The sequence below is a fragment of the Vigna angularis genome, chromosome 5, assembly GCF_016808095.1.
Source record: "Vigna angularis cultivar LongXiaoDou No.4 chromosome 5, ASM1680809v1, whole genome shotgun sequence".
NCBI classification, from domain to species: domain Eukaryota; kingdom Viridiplantae; phylum Streptophyta; class Magnoliopsida; order Fabales; family Fabaceae; genus Vigna; species Vigna angularis.
In genome coordinates, this window is record NC_068974.1 from 5,769,179 (window position 1) to 5,790,192 (window position 21,014).

The 21,014-nt window shown below is 36.2% G+C and overlaps 2 protein-coding genes across 8 annotated transcripts; one reads left to right on the forward strand and one right to left on the reverse strand.

Moving 5' to 3' along the window:
• Window positions 1-743: 743 nt before the first annotated feature.
• LOC108340637 (cytochrome P450 72A397) lies at window positions 744-9,072 on the reverse strand. Its single transcript, XM_017578134.2, has 5 exons — window positions 8,643-9,072; window positions 8,254-8,471; window positions 4,208-4,452; window positions 2,471-2,858; window positions 744-1,302 (listed from the first exon to the last, which is right to left on the reverse strand). Exons 1-5 carry the CDS (start codon window positions 8,920-8,922, stop codon window positions 877-879), a joined length of 1,557 nt encoding a protein of 518 aa, XP_017433623.1. The 5' UTR covers window positions 8,923-9,072; the 3' UTR covers window positions 744-876.
• On the forward strand, window positions 4,871-19,343 carry LOC108340638 (uncharacterized). Of its 7 annotated transcripts, none has more exons than XR_008248977.1 (3): window positions 4,961-5,859; window positions 6,493-6,578; window positions 7,111-8,285. XR_008248977.1 is itself a non-coding variant. In XM_017578135.2 (3 exons), exons 1-3 carry the CDS (start codon window positions 5,723-5,725, stop codon window positions 11,633-11,635), a joined length of 303 nt encoding a protein of 100 aa, XP_017433624.1. In that variant the 5' UTR covers window positions 4,996-5,722; the 3' UTR covers window positions 11,636-11,825. The 7 variants fall into 7 exon arrangements, 2 of the variants coding, with proteins under 2 accessions (XP_017433624.1, XP_017433625.1); XR_008248976.1 differs by lacking the exon at window positions 7,111-8,285 and adding an exon at window positions 19,060-19,343 and having other exon boundaries at window positions 4,962-5,859; XR_008248975.1 differs by lacking the exon at window positions 7,111-8,285 and adding an exon at window positions 11,548-11,850 and having other exon boundaries at window positions 4,962-5,859.
• Window positions 19,344-21,014: the final 1,671 nt, after the last annotated feature.

Here is a 21,014-nt window from a genome sequence, read left to right on the forward strand (position 1 = left end):
GGGTCAACCCATGGGCCAGGGGCTCAAATGACACCTCTAGATATATAGAATCAATATTTGATAGCTTTAATAATTAAAACTACTTTAATAAATTGGAAGAGATCTTTGAAAGAAAGCTCTTAGGATTTTATATTATATTAAAATGGCATTTTAATGTCAAAACTATTGTCTATTAGTCTAATTGACTAATTCATTGTTATAATCAATTAAAACAACTGAGACTTAAAGTTATTTTAATCAATTAATAGCCTGTTTTACTAGACTAAAAAAGAGTGACAAGTTTAATTTTGAGTTTTAAGTGATTTTAATTGATTAATTTGGTACTTTAATTGACTAAAAATGTTTCTTAAATATTTTCCATTAAATTACGAGTATTTTAATCGATCAAAGCACGATTTAATTTATTAAAGCACATCCTTAAAGCAGAAAGGACTCTGTATCACATCAAGAAGCTTTCTAGCATAACAATTGATCCAACAATGCAAATCAAGTTTACATAAAAAAAAAATCTTTACTTTACAAAGGTTTTTCTTCACTAATCTTTGACTACATCACCACCTTTTTTTCCTTCCTTCGTCATGAACAATCCATATATCCAAAGTCTTCTATGTACAAATGTATAATACATGTATATGGAACGGGTTTTATCCCAAAATCTAAATTATAAATATTTGAAGTTTAATATAATTAAGGAAAAACCATCCTATATAATTTGTTATATAAAAACATAAAAAAGACAAATATACAAACAAATGTTTTATTGAATCTTGCAATAAGATTTTTGTTTTCTGCAAGTCACATGTCCCAGATATTCTAGCAAGAAACCATACAAGATAAGATAGAAAAGCATTAAAAACATTTTCTTAGGCTAACAAACTATAACTTTTGTAACATAAGGTGCGTGCCGAATTGAGGTTGAGCAGTTATGACTGTAATTGGAGCATGAACATAGGAGGAAGATAGCTCAAATTTGAAGTTTTGCAGAATGAGAGACAAAGCCATTTTGGCTTCAAGCAAAGCAAAGTTTTGGCCAATGCATATTCGAGGACCCCATCCAAATGGGATAAATGAAACTTTACCATTTGTTGCTTTTGAGATTCCTTCTGAGAATCTTTCTGGTTTGAACTCTTTTGCATCACTTCCCCATAATTCAAAATCATGATGTACCAACACAATTGGAATAGAAGCCAGTGCTCCTGTTGGTAAAGTCATATCTCCAACTGTAGTTTCTTTCCTTATGACTCTTGTAATAACAGTAGCTGGTGGGTATAATCTTAAAACCTCATACAAAATCATTGTGACCTATGATAATGTCAAAAGAAACTATTATGACTTAACATTAATAACATTCTTTCAAAAGCAAGACATTAATTAGTTTTAAAAGTTTAAAAACATAGTATCAGTGTCTCAACTTTTTTAGTGAATAATAAATTAAACAAAAAGTTGAGTGAGGTGTGGTAATAGTAGGTAATGAATCTTTCAAGAGAGGATCACTGATGAGATACTACACCAATGAAACATAAGTTCAACTTACACATAAAATATTGATATTACCTTTAACATAAAATCTTAAGGAAATGAGTTTTGGGTTTTCATCTTTGTATGGTACTTAACTTTCTCACTTTCACTCAATGTTAGATTTAGACTCACAGTTGTATTTCTCAACAATCTCTTTGTTAAGTGTAAGTCCCTTCACATTGGCACTTCTCGTTCGAACTTAACCGCAACTATCCTTACTTGTACTATCGTTATCATAACGGGACAAGTTTGCTTGATTTTCCGTCATGAAGACTTTCGTTACAGGAGCTCGTTTGAGCTGACCATCCAAACAAACTTTCGTCTCTAATATCACTAATAGGTTTTTTGAGGAATGATCATCTGGGAGATATAACACCAATAAGATAGAAACTCAATCTATACATAAAAGATTAATAACACTTTCAACCTAAAATTTTAAGACATTGAGTTTTTGAGTCTTCATCCTTATAATACTCAACTTTCTCACGTTTACTCAATATGAGATTTAGACTTATTTAAATTTCTCAAGCAAAAACATCAATTAATTGAATTAAAATGAAAATAATAAAAAATCTTAAAATATTAAAACTTTTATTAATAAGATGAAGTTTCATCAATAAATAATCCATCGAGAATTTTAATTGACTATTTTTGGTGGGAAATTCTCTCAACTATGTTTTTCAGATCTATAAGTTCAAATTGAAAACATGTATACTCTTAAAAATAAGAACAAAGATCTAGTTTTAGACATATGAATGTTGTATGCAGGCATATCAATTAGGTTTTGATGACAAAACTCTATGTAGTATAGATTGGTGCAAGAATAATATGCACTAAAGAAACCAAATACTAGCATTTTTATTGGTACAAAAAATATAAATGGATTAGAATACTCCAAATATTCTTTTAACTCAGTCCTAAAAATGATTTGAACATAAAAACTGATACTTACAACTTTAAGACGATTTAATCCATCATAGTCTGGTTCTTTTGTGCCAAAAATTTCAATGATTTCTTCTCTTGCCAGTGTTTGCCATTTGGGAAATCTACTCAATAACACCATCGTCCAATTTAGTAGCACCGATGTTGTTTCTTGTCCAGCAAAGTAAAACAACTTACATTCGTTAATTACATCGTTGGTGTTCATTCCAAAATCTTTCTTAAGTCCTTGATCTTCAATCTCTTTTTGATTGGATTCCAATAATAGCCCTAATAGGTTATCATTGGAAGCTTCGCATGTTTTCATAATACCCTCTTGCTTTTGGATAATTCCACGAAGTACGTTTCCAATTTCGTAGTCAATCTTCTTCATCCTCTTGTTCAATTTCGTTGGTACAAACCTAACAATGGAAAAGGGAATGATGTTAACTTCGAATCTTCTTTTGATTTAGCTTACACTTTGACATTAGTGTCATGCTTATATATTCAAACACAACAACCATTTGTCTTCACATACAAAAATTTATTAATAAGTAAAAAAATATTAATAAACAAAATAAGTAAGATAAAAAAATATATGGAGGAATAAAACAAATTCATGTACTAAAAAATTAAAAAATTTTAAACATAGATAATTGGAACCATGTTAAATGATTTTTACAAATTGAAACAAACACAAAAAAACATAAATTTAGTTTCTAGATATTACTGTCATCCAAATTGTGATATAGGTAATATCAACTTAACTGACTTAATACGATATAAAAGATTAATTAAAAAAAACTAAAAAGTGTAAAATTAATTTTAACTTCTTTAACAAATAAAAATTTATGTTAGTATCGTACTAGCATCAGCTTTAACAACGTTAAGTTATTTTTTTAAAATAAAAAATTTTAAAAATGTATCATTATTTAATTTCTTTTATTAAATACATATTTGTGTTACACCATCTTAACAATCACTAATTAAATTAAATATTAAAAATAAATAAAATAAGTGCTAATTTAATATATATTAACTTTATTTAATTTTAAAATTTAATTTATTTTTAAAATTTTATTTATTTAAGTTATAACATCGACCAATTAAATACTGACCATAAAAAAAACAAAGAAATAAAGTTAATGTTGGTATAATGGATAAAAGTTATATATTTTGATTTCGTGTATGTTATTTATGGTGAATAATAATATATTTTTAATCTAAAGGTTAAACATTCATAAATCTTCTAAGAAACTTTTATTTCATTCATAATTATCTTTTTCATCTAGACACAACTTCTTTATCTAATTTTTTCTTCATTCACATTCTTCCCATTTCTTTCATTATTCATCTTCTTAGTCTATATTCATTCATTTCATTCACATTTATTCTCCTCATTTACACTCATTTCCTTGAATTATTGTAATTATTTATTAAGCAAATATTAAGAAACAATAACTGAAAACAAAATTAAAAAATAAATCCAAAACCGAGAACAAAATTGGACACTAAATGCTGTAATTTGAAAACCTAAAACCATATCATATCAAGATATTTTTAATTTGAAGAGTAAATTGAGTTCAATGAAATAGGAATGATCATGTTACTTCTCAAATCCTCTTTTGCAAAGAGAGGTTTATAGTTTAGAAAGTCGAAATGAATTTTCAAACAGTTTTCATTTTGCATGAAACCTTAATTATTATCGATAGGGTTGAAATATTTGTTGGATAAAAAGTTGATAATACGAAAGTGTAATTTAATAATATACCTCCACCCTGGAATATAAATAGATTGAAAGACCTTGGATGTAAGTTGAGCTTGTTCTTTTAGGAGTTGAAATACTATTTTTCCTTCTTCATAGTTACTTCCGAAAGCTGTACGAGAAATCACATCAGCTGTCAAGTTGTTTAAGAATGGCCAGACATCTACCATGCATGATCCTGTTTCACACACTAACATCTTCCATTCCTTCATCATCTGGTTGCAACTACCATACATGGCAGGCAACACAAGCTGCAAAACATTTCAGACATTATAAAAAGATGAAGATATCGAGTAAAAGATATTCTATGGATTTGTGTTCGGATTAAAAAGATGAAAATATCGACTAAGGTTAAAACATAATGATTTATTTTTGTGCTCCGGATTTGTATTATTTTTTTTCTTTATTCATGTGGACAAATTTCATCCATAAATTACAAAAATAGGTAAATATTAAAATAATTATGTAAATATGCAACTTTCATAAGACTTCTATCCTTACATATTTGAAAAGTGAAAGTTGTCCATTCTTCAAACAACTTGAATGTCATTTAATCAATTACTATACATATGTGATCGATTATATTAAGTTGGCTTTTAATTTTGAATTAAAAGTCATTTTGGTATAAAACGACTTTCAATTGGATAATATGCAGTGTAATTGATTACATGATATTTATAATCGATTACCAAAGAAGAGAAATCAGAATTGAAATAAACAGTAACAAAAAAAACTCATAAAACACGATTATGAGTTTAAAAGATGAGCTCAACCAGATTTTAAGAGTTCGGCTACAGTGATGTTAAGTTCAACCAATTGATTTTAAGCTCGATCAAGTTGATGTTAATCTCAATAGAAAAGAGGTTGAACTTGACTGAACTACACTAAGTTCGATCAAATTTTATAGAAGTATAGACAAAATGATACGAGTTTGTTCGACCTCCATAAAGTCTGAACAAGCTTAGTGGAATCCAACCAAGTTCTGTCGAACTTAATATCAACCTAACCGAACTTAAAATCACCCGACTGAGTTTAACACGTCTCGACTAAGTTTTTAAAATTTAGTTGAGTTTGTGTTTTTTAGCCTGAAATTGTGCTGTCTGAACTCTCTCTATTAGTGTTTATTTCAATTCTAGTTTTGACACTTGACATTAATATACTATTGTTTTATACTTAAATTGGAAGTTGTCTTTCGCAAAAATGAATTTTAATTCAAATTAGGTTAAAGTAATCGATTATATATGCAATAAATTATAAAAATTATGAAAAACCTTCACAAACTATCCTGATTTAAGATGAATTTAGTGAATGATCTAAGATTAACGAGAGGTGTATATCTACATAAAAACTTATAATCTTTTTTTTCTTCGGTCCATCCTGGAATCCCCCGCCAATGTCACCCTTCTAATCCTTTTCCCCTTCCCCGCACATCCGGATTCTTCGAACTCCTCACCGATGACAGAGTTTAGGTTTCCTAGGTCATCCACTCATGAACCACGATTGTCCTCCTTGTCGTAGTGAATGCATCGCAAAGACGATAACAGTGATAGCGAGGAATCGAAGCTAATCGAGAATGCAGAGAAGGAGGGCATGTATTGCAATTTTTCGTCAATGGGATCAAAATGGGTCGTCGGGACACGGCAACGCTGTTCTTTCTGGTGAGTTTCCTCTCTGTCGCTTATGGATTTGTGGGTGTTGTCTTCATTTCGTTGTGAATTATTGTTGGAAAAGTTTAACTCTGTTATTGGGATGGTTCGAGCTTAGGTCTGAAGATTCTTTCTTTAGTATTATTAGTATATATTATCTGCTTAAGAGAGTATTAGTTCTACCTTGTAATTTGGTGTTCGTTTTTTCGAGTGGGTTGTCGTTGGAGTTCAATGTGGGAACGGTGAATTGTCTGCATTTTGGTTTGTGTTTTTTTTTGTGTTTCGAGTTTGCATTTGGTGTGTCGTTGGTGTTTGGATTTGGGAAGTGGGGGCAATTGGTTTTCTGTTGTAGGATTGATGGTGCCCTTAACCTTTATAACTTGTTACAACATTTTGACTATGTGTCTTTCTTTTGTGGAATCTATGGGAAAGGAATGCACTGTTGTTCATGCTTATGTGTTTGATTTCCCTTTGTAATCAAAATTGTTAAATTTTTAAAGCACACACTTTAGAAGCTTAATCAATTATATAAGAATTAGTTGCTTACATGTGATTGTAGGTGGAATTGGTCGGTAAGTGGGTTGCATTATTGTGGCATTGCTATGGTACTGATATGATATTGTCATAAATTTTTGTTGTATGGAGAATCTCAGTTTTGCAGGTTCGGAAATGGATGATGAATCCACTACTCATCTTGTTTATCATGCCTACAATCTCAGAAAACTTCATATGTATGTGTACATAATACATACCTTTCTTTTCAACCATTCAATGGAAATTATTTGTGCTATTTTAGTTTCCATAGGAAACTGGTAATTATTTGTACTATCTTCTCTATCTTTGTTGTTACTGTTGCTTGAGAAATGTGAATATAGTTAATCAGGTACAATGGTTCAGAGAAAATATAGTTTAAGAATACATTAATGATGTCAGCCTGTAATTAATTTAAGCAAGACATTCAGTGGTATAGCAGTTATACTTTTCACTGCCTCATGTATAAAGAGAAGAGAGGTTCTTAGCAGTACCACTCTTTCTAGTCATCTATTGATAGAATTATTGACTTCGGCTTTGTTAGTCTAAGAGCATCTAATTCACATAGAAAAATAAATGGTGGTTTAAGAATGTGATACACACCAGTGTGCAGGCATTCTATTTCAAAATGGTTTAAGAAGAGTGGTCTAGGGGTTTTCCTGCAGCTTTTAATACTGTCCTAGTTAACATTAGGATAGTCTAACGTGGTGCAATTCTTGCTTGTTTCTACAGCTTGCAACCTTGTCTAGATTAGCACTAAAGATGGTCCAATGTAATTAGTCTTCCATAGTGATTTCTGCAGCGCTGAATTATCAAGTTTAGCATTAGTATGATCCATCTGAAGTGATTATTTTTAGTGGCTATCTCCTGTATTTTGGCATACTTAGAAAATGGTGCATACCTAGAATTCCATGAGGATCTCCATTCCAAACATTCTCCAGATTTGGCTATATATCCATGAGGATGGTTACGTAGATTCTTAGATTCCAAAGACTATAGAACTGAAATAAGAACATCACGTATGGGAATCATCAACCAAAGATTAAAAGCAATGGAAGCAGGGGAGTCTACGAACAATGACTTGTTGGGCATATTGTTGGAATCAAATTACAGGGAATTTTAAACAAGTAGTAGTGGAGGAATGAGTTTAAGGGAAGTAGTTGATGAAGTGAAGCTGTTTTACTTGGCAGGACAGAAAGCAAATGCAGAGCTATTGGTCTGATGTTAAAATTTTATCTCTCTTAAGAATTTTGTTTAGGTCATCAACATTTGCTTATATGTTTTTAACTGGTTTGGTAGTTTTCGATCATGCTAGATCTTTTTAGATTGTTTTGGTTAATCTTCCAATGTTATTTAATTTGCGGAGGATAAAAACCTCCGCAAAATGGAAAATAAACCCCTACTAAATAATAGTGTTTTGTAGTATGGTATCGGAGTCATAGTTTAGAGTTTATCCTAAAATATTTTGTTGTATGTTGGGTGTATTGTTTCATTCATTATCGAATCATTCATTAATGTCTAGTTTCATATAATAGGTGTATATGAGAGTATGTTAAAAGTCTCATATGACTAGATATAAGATCAAATCATAATATAATGTATACCGTATAAGTTGATTTTGTAAGATTGAGTTAAAGTTAAAGTATATCTCATAACAAGTATTTTAATGAGTTGTGAATAGTATTGAATGCACTTGAACCTTTTAATTTAGGGTTTATCAATCTTTATTAGAATTGTATTCTGCCCGCAAATCTTAAACTGCAGAGAATAGATTACGCCAGGAAGATTAATAACACAGACTTCACAGATCATGAAACAATGAGAAATTTTTAGCAACAAAGTTCGAGAATCGATGTTGAGAAAGAAAAGAAAAACCTTGAGCTTAACGAGATTAAATGCAGGGTTGATGATCTTTCTGTGCTTTGACCATTTGTCTCCCTCAAGATCTACAAGTCCTGTTATCAGTAACTTGGCAAGTGGATTAAGGGTTGGCTTTGGAAAGTCATTTATCATGTTCAGAATCTCCTTTATTGCTTCAGGCTCCATAATATTCACTGCAATCTTAGGCCCATACCAGAAAAACGAATTCTTACCTGCAAAAATTATCAAGTTATTTTCTAAATAAACATCGCAACAAATATATATTCAAGTTTAGGTAGAAAACACTGAAAAAGTGAGATTTACTAATTACAATATAATTTAGGAGGTGAAAATTTGTCTAACCCTTAAAATTATATACCCAAAGGTATTATTAGAAGGCATACCACATTCTTTGACCAATTGATTTTGAAATGGAACCAGGCGACTTGCAACATCATCGTCGATTTGTATGGGTTTAGATTGTGCTTGATGCAGCATCATGCCCATTGCTTTCATGTCTCCGAAGAAAAACTTATATGGGTTTCCCTTTATGCCTTGTCTTCTGAGGAATCTCTCTGCCCTTTTCGGTTCCAACCAAACCCATCTCAGTGCTTTTGTTAAGAATATGATAACAAATGAAATCAAAATTCCAACACACATCATCGTTGCTGCATCAACTTCCATTTCCGATGTAAAGAGTGTCTAGTGTTGAAAATTCAATGTATGCATATTTTATATAAACTGAAACAGAGAAGAGTCCCTCGACAAGGTAAAAATGGCGTGTCATGTTTACGCACATGTAAGGACAAGAACAACCTCCAAATACTTCGAAAACGACATACAAATATGCTTAAACACCAAAGACAAGTATCGTTGAAATTTATGGGACAACGACCTCTGCTTTCTTTAAACTTTGTTTCTTTTTCTTTCATAAATAGTTTAGAGAAATGTTTGATGGACAGTTCTTGGTGTAGATAAGACACGATGAAAATTATATATTTTATAACAGAAATCAAATTATATTGTATAATTTTTACTCATATGGAGTAAGATGGAAACTCGTGTAATAGGATCATTTATGTATACAAGCCAAGTCGCTTTTAGATAAAAAAAAAGTTATAAGCAATCGCGAACTTTTAGGGGCTAGTGTGTCATGTTGTCAGACCTTATTAAAATGCACCCAAAACCCCTCCTGTCAGAGTCATTTAAAACGCACCAAAAATCCTCTGCGCGGACGCCAGGTGTCAAGCAACTAGGATTCTGAAATCAGATAGTGGAAGATAGGTGTTGGCAGTAGAGCGGACGCTCGCTTGGACGTGAGAAGAAAATGATTGTTTCTGAAACTTCCGTCCCACTCTCCTCTGCATTCACCCTCCTTCCCAAACTCTGAACTTTTCATTTTTCTTCTCATTCTCACTAGAAACTCTATCTTCTCTCTAAGAAAACTCACATTTTCTCTTCTCCGATCATCATTCAGAGACCGTAGAAGTGTTCCCGGCGCCATAAGCTTCATTCTGAACCGAACATTTCCGAGTTCTGAACCTGGTAAGTCTTTTGTCCTTAGTCGTTCGTTCTATAGTACATGCAAACCAAGCCTCGGTTGCATGTTGATATCTTGTCTGATCCACTCTTGGTTTTTGACTGTTGGTTAGTTTAAGAATTGTGGAACGTAAGGGTAGAAGAGATTTTAGTCAGACAAACCATACTTCTGCCTCTAGGACGATCGTTCACACTAGAGGTAAGGGAAGTTTATTTAATTTAATTTACATGTTTATTTGGTTGTATGAACGATCGCTTATTGACTGAAATAAATACAATACATGATGGTTGATATGTTTGGAGTGTATGAATGCGAATATGAGTATTTGTTTGGAGTATGATTCATTAACATGATGTAGAATTATGAAGTACGTAAATTGACGTTTTATGTGAAGTTATAAGGTTATGAAATGATGTATTGAAAAATGAGTTGAAGATAAATGAAAATCTGAATATGAATTTCTCACTATGATAATGTGCGTTCGTCATTGAACAGTCTTTGACCGTTCGGTGTTTCTAGTAAACTCCTTTGAAATTGAATTCTTTCATTTGGGAAGAATTCTAGTTGAGGACGAGCGCGTTCTTGTAATAGTGCTATGTTTGAGTGTTCGGCCAAACATAAATGTACCCGAGTGTTACGTGAGGAACTGAAAATCTTGTAAACATGTATTTGTATATTTAGTTATTCTTCAACATTGTCTCCAACGTGTCTTATCATAATTATTATTATTAATGTTTCTATTATAAGTTTAAATTAGTGATAGGTCTCAACCCAAGCTCTCGTAATGAGTGGCGCTCGGTCTTATACCGAACGCTCGCACTTGTTTTTAATTTATCAATCTTGATGAAACAACGTTCGTCCAATTTCAGTAGAATCTCCTTTACCGTGCTCAGTCATTGACCGACACTTGGTCTATATATATATATGAATTATTCTACGTATGGTTCTTTAAAGTCTTGGCACATCTACCTTCATTGTCTCCGACCTAGAGTCCCCGTACCTGATGTATTCTTTGAGTGTTGGTTGTAGTTCACGAGAGTCAGTTCATTTAACTGATTCATGTTGTAAGTAACGTTCGTCATATATTGTATAATTGTACTCGATTTATTCTTAAATCTAAAAGTAACCCTTTCGGTCTTATTCTATTATGGAATATGAGATTTCTCGGTCTCGTTCGTCCTCGTTCTGAAGAGGGATGAACGTTCGGTATTTGATGTTCTTAGAATTTGTGATAAAGATGACACTAAAGTGAAGAATTATAAAAGATGAAGAGTATATGAAATGAATGAAAGGTTGTGGATTTTGAACGAGCGTTCCGGGGAGGAACGACTCATGAGTGAATATTTGAAAGTTGTAAAGTATGACTGTGGTAATGCTAAGCTGTCGATTCATCCTGATGTTCCGTGAATACTCGTCCTCACGTAGAGGAGAGTAGGTCATGTGTGGGAACGGCAGGAGGTCCTAGTCCTTAGGGATACTTTGGACAGATAGGACTAACCTCGGGTGGCAATTGATGAGAGTATTCCAGTTACTACATCACCCGGTGCACGAACGTCGTAGCTACACAGATTTCATACAGTTCGGACGGTCGGTCTAGTAGTAGGCCTTGCTTGAAACGTATTGTTAACTTTATCTGTGTGTTGATGGTATGAATTGTATGATTTGTAACTGAATTAAATTACATAAGCTTACCCTGTGTTTTCCTTGTGTTGTCTCGTCTTGTACGTTCGTCTTGTCGTTGCAATGATCATCCGTGTGGATGTGAGCAGAAGGAGACGCGCTATTGGAAGAGGCACTGGAAGAAGAAAATTTGTTAGAGGTGGAAGTGAAGACCGAGCTGTAGGAACGTTTGATTAGTAGATGGTAGTTTTATTGTGAGGTGATCGTTCGGTCATCTCCTCTTTTGTTTTATCTGACCGTTCGGTAGGATCTTTTGTAAACCGTTCGGTCATGTTTTCCTTTATCGTGTGTGGTTCAAATGAAAACCTTTATGTAAGGCCGTTCGACCATGAACTTACGTTGTTTAGTGTAAGACTGAACTGATATTTTACTAATTGTAATTATTTCTATCATATGGTTTACTACTGCATTTTTGGGATGTTACATTAGTGGTATCAGAGCAGTTTTGTTCTCTTAAGGACACTGTAGGTTATGAGTGCACTATGTTTTTGCTGTGTGCTTAATATTCGTTTGATGAGTTATTTTAAACTCTTTGAACATAACTAACAATCGTTTTCTCTGCTTCTCAGAGAACTAATGGCACCAAGACCTCTTCCTCAACCTCAACCCACCGAACGTGATGCATCCGACAACACCAGGTTGTTGGAATCAGTAATAGAAGCCCTACAGCAGCAGCGAACGCTGCCCTGGTACAACAGAACGTTACCGCCTTGCAGAGTCTGGAAGCCGCTCGTACTAACTCTGAAGCGACTCAGAGACAACTGATGGATATTATCGCAACTACGAGGAATACATCTGGAGCATCCACTTCCAATGCCATCCATCAGAGAGTTTTCTACAACATCACCCAGCCAAATTCAATGGGAAGTGCCTTCCTGATGAGGCTGATCAGTGGCTGCGTGATATGGAAAGAATCTACAATGCCAAGAGGTGTCCGGACGACAATCGCTTGGCATTCACTGAGTATCTGCTGACTGGAGAGGCCAGTCATTGGTGGGCGAGCATGAAGATGATATTGACGGACGCTCAAAGTTCCATCTCGTGGGAAGTCTTTAGGAGCAAGTTTTATGAGGTGTACTTTCCAGATAGCGTGCGTTTCGCTAAGGAGGTGGAGTTTCTCCAGTTGGTACAAGGTGACATATCGGTTTCTGAGTACACCAACAAGTTCAAGCACCTGGTTCGTTTCAACACCATGACTACGAGCGAGGAGTGGCAATGCCGAAAGTTTGAGAATGGGCTGGGAAGCGAATTGAAGTTGTTGATCTCCAGCTTGTGCATCAAGTCTTTTCCCGCCAAAGTATTAGAGAAGAACGTGGCAGAGGTGGAACAACAGAAGAAGCAACAACAGGTGGTGAGGGGACCGGTATTGTCTAGAAACAATGTTAATCTGAGAAGGACGCCTTACGCTTGGCCAGCACAAACGACAAATTCTGGTGGGTCTCAAGCAGTGATTGCTGTCGGACGGTCTGGACAGCAAGGGTCAGTGAAGTGCTTTCAGTGTGGGGGACCCCATTACCGATCGTCATGTCCTCAGATGGTGGGAGAAAAATATTGCACTCGCTGTAGAAGAAATGGTCACCTGGAGAGCGAGTGTAATATGGGAGGACGAGCGGTCATGAGACCACCAAACGCTGGAAGAATTCAGCAAGGAAGGGGAGGCCGAGCGTAGGCAGTGGGGAGAGTATATGCTATAACGGGCGCTGAAGCAGCAAGTTCAGGTACCCTTATCACCAACACTTGCTTATTATATGGACTGCCTTGCTGTGTATTATATGATTCGGGGGCGACACTCTCCTTCATCTCGAAGGCGTGCGTTGAGAAACTTGGGTTAGTTGAGAGCGAGATACAGTTTGACTTGGTGGTGTCAACCCCAGCGGCTGGTGAGGTTAGGACATCTACTATGTGCATTAGATGTCCTATTGAGGTGGAAGGGCGTAGATATAAGGTAAACCTCATTTGTTTACCTCTAAAGGAGTTAGAGGTGATTTTAGGAATGGATTGGTTGGTTGCCAATCACATTCTCATAGACTGTGGTGCGAAGCAGTTAATATTTCCGGACCGGATGAAGAAGAAGAAGAGTTATCTGTGACGCTCGGTTAGCTAAAGGAGGACATCATGGAAGGTGCGAGCTGTTATCTAATAATGACGCACGCGGATGAGTAGTGTGGAGAATTAGGTTATGAACGATCGTCCGGTAGCAAGATGATTGGAGGACGATCGGTGGTAGATGAATTTTCGGACGTTTTTCCAGACGAAGTGCCTAGATTACCTTCTCCTCGCGAGGTAGAGTTTACAATCGACTTGGTGTCGACGACAGGACCTATCTCTGTGACACCTTATCAGATGTCACCAGCTGAGTTGGTCGAACTCAAGAAACAAATTGAAGATCTAATGGACAAGAAATTAATCAGGCCGAGCGCATCGCCTTGGGGAGCGCCTGTTCTCTTAGTGAAGAAGAAGGATGGCAGCTCCCAGCTTTGCATTGATTACCGACAGTTAAACAAGCTGACCATCAAGTACAAGTATCCCCTACCTCGGATTGACGATCTGCTGGACCAACTACATGGTGCGACCATATTCTCGAAGATTGACTTATGATCGGGATATCATCAAATTCGGGTTAAGGAAGGGGACATCCAAAAGACTGCTTTCAGGTCTCGTTACGGACACTACGAGTATGTAGTGATGCCGTTCGGTGTCACTAACGCACCAGCGATCTTCATGGATTACATGAATCACATCTTCAGGCCGTATCTGGACAAATTCGTGGTTGTCTTCATTAATGATATCCTCATCTACTCCAAGAGATGTGAAGAGCATGAAGAACACTTGAGGATAGTGTTGGGCGTCTTGAGAGAAAAGGAGTTGTACGCCAAGTTATCCAAGTGTGAATTTTGGATGAGGGAAATGCAATTCTTGGGGCACGTAGTCTCGGCTGGAGGCATCTCATTGGATCCGGCCAAGGTACGAGCGGTTTTGGAATGGGAGAGTCCACGTTCGGTTATTGAGGTTCGAAGCTTCGTAGGACTTGCGGGCTACTATAGACGGTTCATTGAAGGATTTTCTAAGATAGTAGCTCCGCTAACACAGCTGACTCGGAAGGATCACCCGTTCGCCTGGACCGATCGGTGTGAGTCGAGTTTCCAAGAACTGAAGCAGAAGTTGACGAGCGCTCCAGTTTTGGTCATTCCTGACACGGCCAAACCATTCGAAGTCTATTGCGATGCATCTCATCAAGGTTTGGGCTGTGTGCTTATGCAAGAAAGAAGAGCGGTCGTGTATGCTTCTCGGCAGCTGAAGATCCACGAGAAGAACTACCCGACGCACGACTTGGAATTGGCAGCGGTCGTCTTCGCGTTGAAGATTTGGAGACACTATTTGTACGGATCTACATTCCAAGTCTTCAGCGATCACAAGAGCCTCAAGTACCTCTTTGATCAGAAGGAGTTGAATATGAGGCAGAGGAGGTGGCTTGAGTTCTTGAAGGACTATGACTTCGAACTACTTTACCATCCAGGAAAAGCAAACGTTGTAGCGGACGCTTTAAGCAGAAAGGTGGTTCATGTCTCGTCCATGATGGTCCGAGAATTAAGTTTGGTGGAGAGCTTTAGAGATCTAAGGTTACAGTTTGACTTGGAACCGAGCAGTATCAGATGCTGTAACCTTAGAATATCCAATAACGTCTTTGACAAAATCAGAGAGAAGTAGTCAGCGAATGAAGACTTGGTGAAGATTTTGGGCGCGCTCGGTTCAGACAAAGCAAAGTACTTCAATACTGGAACGAACGGTGTTCTTCGATACAGAGACAGGACGTGCGTTCCAAACGATGGCGAGCTGAAGAGGATTATCCTGGAGGAAGGGCACCAGAGTCGTCTTACCATGCATCCTGGCATGACTAAGATGTATCAAGATCTCAGGAAATCCTTCTGGTGGCCAGGAATGAAGAGTGATGTCGCTTGTTTCGTGTCGTCATGTTTAACTTGTCAACGAGCCAAGGCAGAGAATCAAAGACCGGGCGGTCTACTACAGCAGTTGGAGATTCCGGAATGGAAGTGGGACAACATTTCGATGGACTTTGTGACCCACTTACCTCGAACGGTCAAGAACCACGACTCCATCTGGGTGATAGTGGATCGACTGATGAAGAGCGCTCATTTCTTGGCTGTGAACCTGAAGATGTCTATGACGAACCTGGCTAAACTCTACATCAAAGAAATCGTTCGGTTGCATGGAGTGCCTTCTAGCATCATCTCTGACCGAGACACAAGGTTTACGTCTCAGTTTTGGCAATCCCTGCAAAGCGAGCTGGGTAGCAAACTCCAAATGAGTTCGGCCTATCATCCTCAAACGGACGGTCAATCCGAGAGGACCATCCAGACACTTGAAGATCTGCTACGAACGTGCGTGCTGGACCACATGAGCGTTTGGGATGAAGTCTTGCCTTTGGTTGAATTCACCTACAACAATAGCTTCCAGTCTAGCATCAAAATGGCTCCGTTTGAAGCTCTCTACGGGAGGAAGTGTCGAACGCCACTGTGTTGGTTCCAGGAAGGAGAGAAGGTGTTGACTGGACCTGAGCTCATTCAACAAACGACCGAGAAGGTGAAGTTGATCCAAGAAAGTTTGAAGACGTCACGGAGCAGGCAGAAGTCTTACGTGGATAAGAGGAGAAGACCTTTGGAGTTCGCTGCAGGAGATCATGTTTTCCTTAGACTAAATCCAACCACTGGAGTGGGCAGAGTCGTTCGTCCAAAGAAGCTATCCCCCAAGTTCGTCGGACCTTATCAAATCCTAGGGAAGATCGGACTAGTGGCGTACGAGTTATCCTTGCCTCCTCAAGTATCCAATCTTCATCCAGTCTTCCACGTTTCTCAACTCCGGAAGTACATAGCCGACCCTTCTCACATACTGGAGTTAGAGGACGTTCGTCTTAGACAAGACCGCACGCTGGAGATGCAACCAGTCCGTGTTGAAGATAGCCGCACCAAGTACTAGAAGAGGAAAGCCATCCGATTGGTGAAGGTGGTATGGGATGAGAAGACGGGCGACTCTACGTGAGAAGTGGAGGATGCCATGAGGGATCTGTATCCTCATCTGTTTACGGGTAAGTTTTAATTTTCGAGGACGAAAATTTTTGTAGTTAGGGGGAATGTCAGACCTCATTAAAACGAACCCAAAACCCCTCCTGTCAGAGTCATTTAAAACGCACCCAAAACCCTCTGCGCGGACGCTAGGTGTCAAGCAACTAGGATTCTGAAATCAGATAGTGGAAGGCAGGTGTCGGCAGTAAAGCGAACGCTCGCTTGGACGTGGGAAGAAAATGATTATTTCTCAAACTTCCGTCCCACTCTCCTCTGCATGCACCCTCCTTTCCAAACTCTGAACTTTTCATTTTTCTCCTCCTTCTCACTAGAAACTCTATCTTCTCTCTAAGAAAACTCACCTTTTCTCTTCTCCGATCATCATTCAGAGACCGTAGAAGCGTTCCCGGGGTCATAAGCTTCATTCTGAACCGAACATTTCCGAGTTCTGAACCTGGTAAGTCTTTTGTCCTTAGTCGTTCGTTCTATAGTACATGCAAACCAAGCCTCGGTTGCATGCTGATATCTTGTCTGATCCACTCTTGGTTTTTGACTGTTGGTTAGTTTAAGAATTGTGGAACGTAAGGGTAGAAGAGATTTTAGTCAGACAAACCATACTTCTGCCTCTAGGACGATCGTTCACACTAGAGCTAAGGGAAGCTTATTTAATTTAATTTACATGTTTATTTGGTTGTATGAACGATCGCTTATTGACTGAAATAAATACAATGCATGATGGTTGATATGTTTGGAGTGTATGAATGCGAATATGAGTATTTGTTTGGAGTATGATTCATTAACATGATGTAGAATTATGAAGTACGTAAATTGACGTTTTATGTGAAGTTATAAGGTTATGAAATGATGTATTGAAAAGAGAGTTGAAGATAAATGAAAATCTGAATATGAATTTCTCACTATGATAATGTGCGTTCGTCATTGAACAGTCTTTGACCGTTCGGTGTTTCTAGTAAACTCCTTTGAAATTGAATTCTTTCATTTGGGAAGAATTCTAGTTGAGGACGAGCGCGTTCTTGTAATAGTGCTATGTTTGAGCGTTCGGCCAAACATAAATGTACCCGAGTGTTACGTGAGGAACTGAAAATCTTGTAAACATGTATTTGTATATTTAGTTATTCTTCAACACTGTCTCCAACGTGTCTTATCATAATTATTATTATTAATGTTTCTATTATAAGTTTAAATTAGTGATAGGTCTCAACCCAAGCTCTCGTAATGAGTGGCGCTCGGTCTTATACCGAACGCTCGTACTCGTTTTTAATTTATCAATCTTGATGAAACAACGTTCGTCCAATTTCAGTAGAATCTCCTTTACCGTGCTCAGTCATTGACCGACACTTGGTCTATATATATATATATATATGAATTATTCTACGTATGGTTCTTTAAAGTCTTGGCACATCTACCTTCATTGTCTCCGACCTAGAGTCCCCGTACCTGATGTACTCTTTGAGTGTTGGTTGTAGTTCACGAGAGTCAGTTCATTTAACTGATTCATGTTGTAAGTAACGTTCGTCATATATTGTATAATTGTACTCGATTTATTCTTAAATCTAAAATTAACCCTTTCGGTCTTTTTCTATTCTGGAATATGAGATTTCTCGGTCTCGTTCGTCCTCGTTCTGAAGAGGGATGAACGTTCGGTATTTGATGTTCTTAGAATTTGTGATAAAGATGACACTAAAGTGAAGAATTATAAAAGATGAAGAGTATATGAGATGAATGAAAGGTTGTGGATTTTGAACGAGCGTTCCGGGGAGGAATGACTCATGGTCTATATATATATGAATTATTCTACGTATGGTTCTTTAAAGTCTTGGCACATCTACCTTCATTGTCTCCGACCTAGAGTCCCCGTACCTGATGTATTCTTTGAGTGTTGGTTGTAGTTCACCAGAGTCAGTTCATTTAACTGATTCATGTTGTAAGTAACGTTCGTCATATATTGTATAATTGTACTCGATTTATTCTTAAATCTAAAAGTAACCCTTTCGGTCTTATTCTATTATGGAATATGAGATTTCTCGGTCTCGTTCGTCCTCGTTCTGAAGAGGGATGAACGTTGAGTGAATATTTGAAAGTTGTAAAGTATGATTGTGGTAATGCTAAGCTGTCGATTCATCCTGATGTTCTGTGAATACTCGTCCTCATGTAGAGGAGAGTAGGTCATGTGTGGGAACGACAGGAGGTCCTAGTCCTTAGGGGTACTTTGGACAGATAGGACTAACCTCGGGTGGCAGTTGATGAGAGTATTCCAGTTACTACATCACCCGGGTGCACGAATGTCGTAGCTACACAGATTTCATACAGTCCGGATGGTCGGTCTAGTAGTAGGCTTGCTTGAAACGTATTGTTAACTTTATCTTTGTGTTGATGGTATGAATTGTATGATTTGTAACTGAATTAAATTACATAAGCTTACCCTGTGTTTTCCTTGTGTTGTCTCGTCTTGTACGTTCGTCTTGTCGTTGCAATGATCATCCGTGTGGATGTGAGCAGAAGGAGACGCGCTACTGGAAGAGGCACTGGAAGAAGAAAATTTGTTAGAGGTGGAAGTGAAGACCGAGCTGTAGGAACGTTTGATTAGTAGATGGTAGTTTTATTGTGAGGTGATCGTTCGGTCATCTCTTTTGTTTTATCTGACCGCTCGGTAGGATCTTTTGTAAACTGTTCGGTCATGTTTTCCTTTATCGTGTGTGGTTCAAATGAAAACCTTTATGTAAGGTCGTTCGACCATGAACTTACGTTGTTTAGTGTAAGACTGAACTGATATATTACTAATTGTAATTATTTCTATCATATGGTTTACTACTGTATTTTTGAGATGTTACACATGTCCTCAAATTTTTTTGAAATATTTAAAATTTATATTTTGAAAGTTTTGAAAGTTTTTGAAAATTTTAAATTATACTTAATATATATTAAAAATTAGTTAAAATTAAATTTAATATGTTTTTATTTCTTTTATAAGGCATTACAATATTACTAAATATTACTAAAATATAATAAAAACCAAATATAATAAAAAAAATATTACTAAAATATTTTTTATTAAGATATTAAGATATATAATAACAATCATAAACAATGTTGTTGTTGTTATATAACAAGTTTATGAGAATCCTATAGTTTTAAAAATATCTCATACTCTTTAGTCTAAAGTGACTATGTATGGATGTTTGGGGGTGTTTAAAGCATCAAAATCCTCTCTAGTATAAAATAGGCTTTTTAAGTATGTTATTTTGAACTTTTCAAGTTTTAGAATTGACTTAGATTAGATAGATTTGAATTTTAAATGTTATTAAGCAACATGTTTAAATTTTAATTTTGTTGTGAACAAACAAATGTAGAATTTTCACCCATAAATGAAAATCCAACCATATATTTTATTGGCATCGCTCTAAAAAATTAACTAGTTACCATAATGAACCACCACACGATTTATCTTTCTTATATTCAAGTTCCATACACAATAAAGATAAAATCGTAATATAATACAACATAAATAAATCTTCACAATCAATAATTCTTCAATAATTCTTCCAATTCAATTCATCTTCATAACCAAAAAAATACAACAACCCAAAAATTCAATGATATTTTTTACACAACATAATACAAATAAAAAATAGGGGTAGAGAAATTAAAGTAATTAGTAATTACTCACAAGAAACCCTAAAACCCTAAAAATCACTAATAGACAACGACGACAACAACAACAATGACAACAACAGTAACACGAGAGGCGACGACGGCTACGACATGCGTGCCCTTGAACGCAAAGGCAGGGAGATCTCGTGTGAAGATGAAGGTGGACAACACTTTGCATCAAACTTGAATGCAAAGGCGAGAATATCTCTCCACTCGAAAACAAAGATGAATGGCGCGAGCAAGTATGGGAGACACATGATTAACAACATGGACATGAGTTCGTTGGGGGTTGGACATAAGCAAGAATGGAGAGAGGAAGAAATTTCAAAAGTAAGAAGAAAATGAAGAAAGAAATGTTGTGTTTTGAGTAGAAGAAGAAAGAGAACCACACTGTTAAGAAAAAGTTTTCATTTAGGTTAAACATAGATTTAGGTCTGATAACAAAAAATTAAAGTCTCATTGTATTAGAAGAGACTTAAAATATTAATTTAAGTCTGTTAAGAAACTCAATTGATACAAAATTTAAGTTTCTTTGTATTCCAATAGACTTAAAACCAAAATTTAAGTATGTTTGTATTCCAACAAACTTAAAACCAAAATTTAAGTATGTTATGTTATTAAGAGATTTAAAGCATGAACTTTTATTTACCAAAATGTCACCATACATTTATTAAGTCTATTATTTTGAAAACAAATTTAAATTGAGAGACTTAAAAGTCTATTTTGTACTAGTGCAACTAAATTAAAGATAATGTTAATGTTGAATGATAGACAAATGGAAAGGCACAACGTACAACAATTTA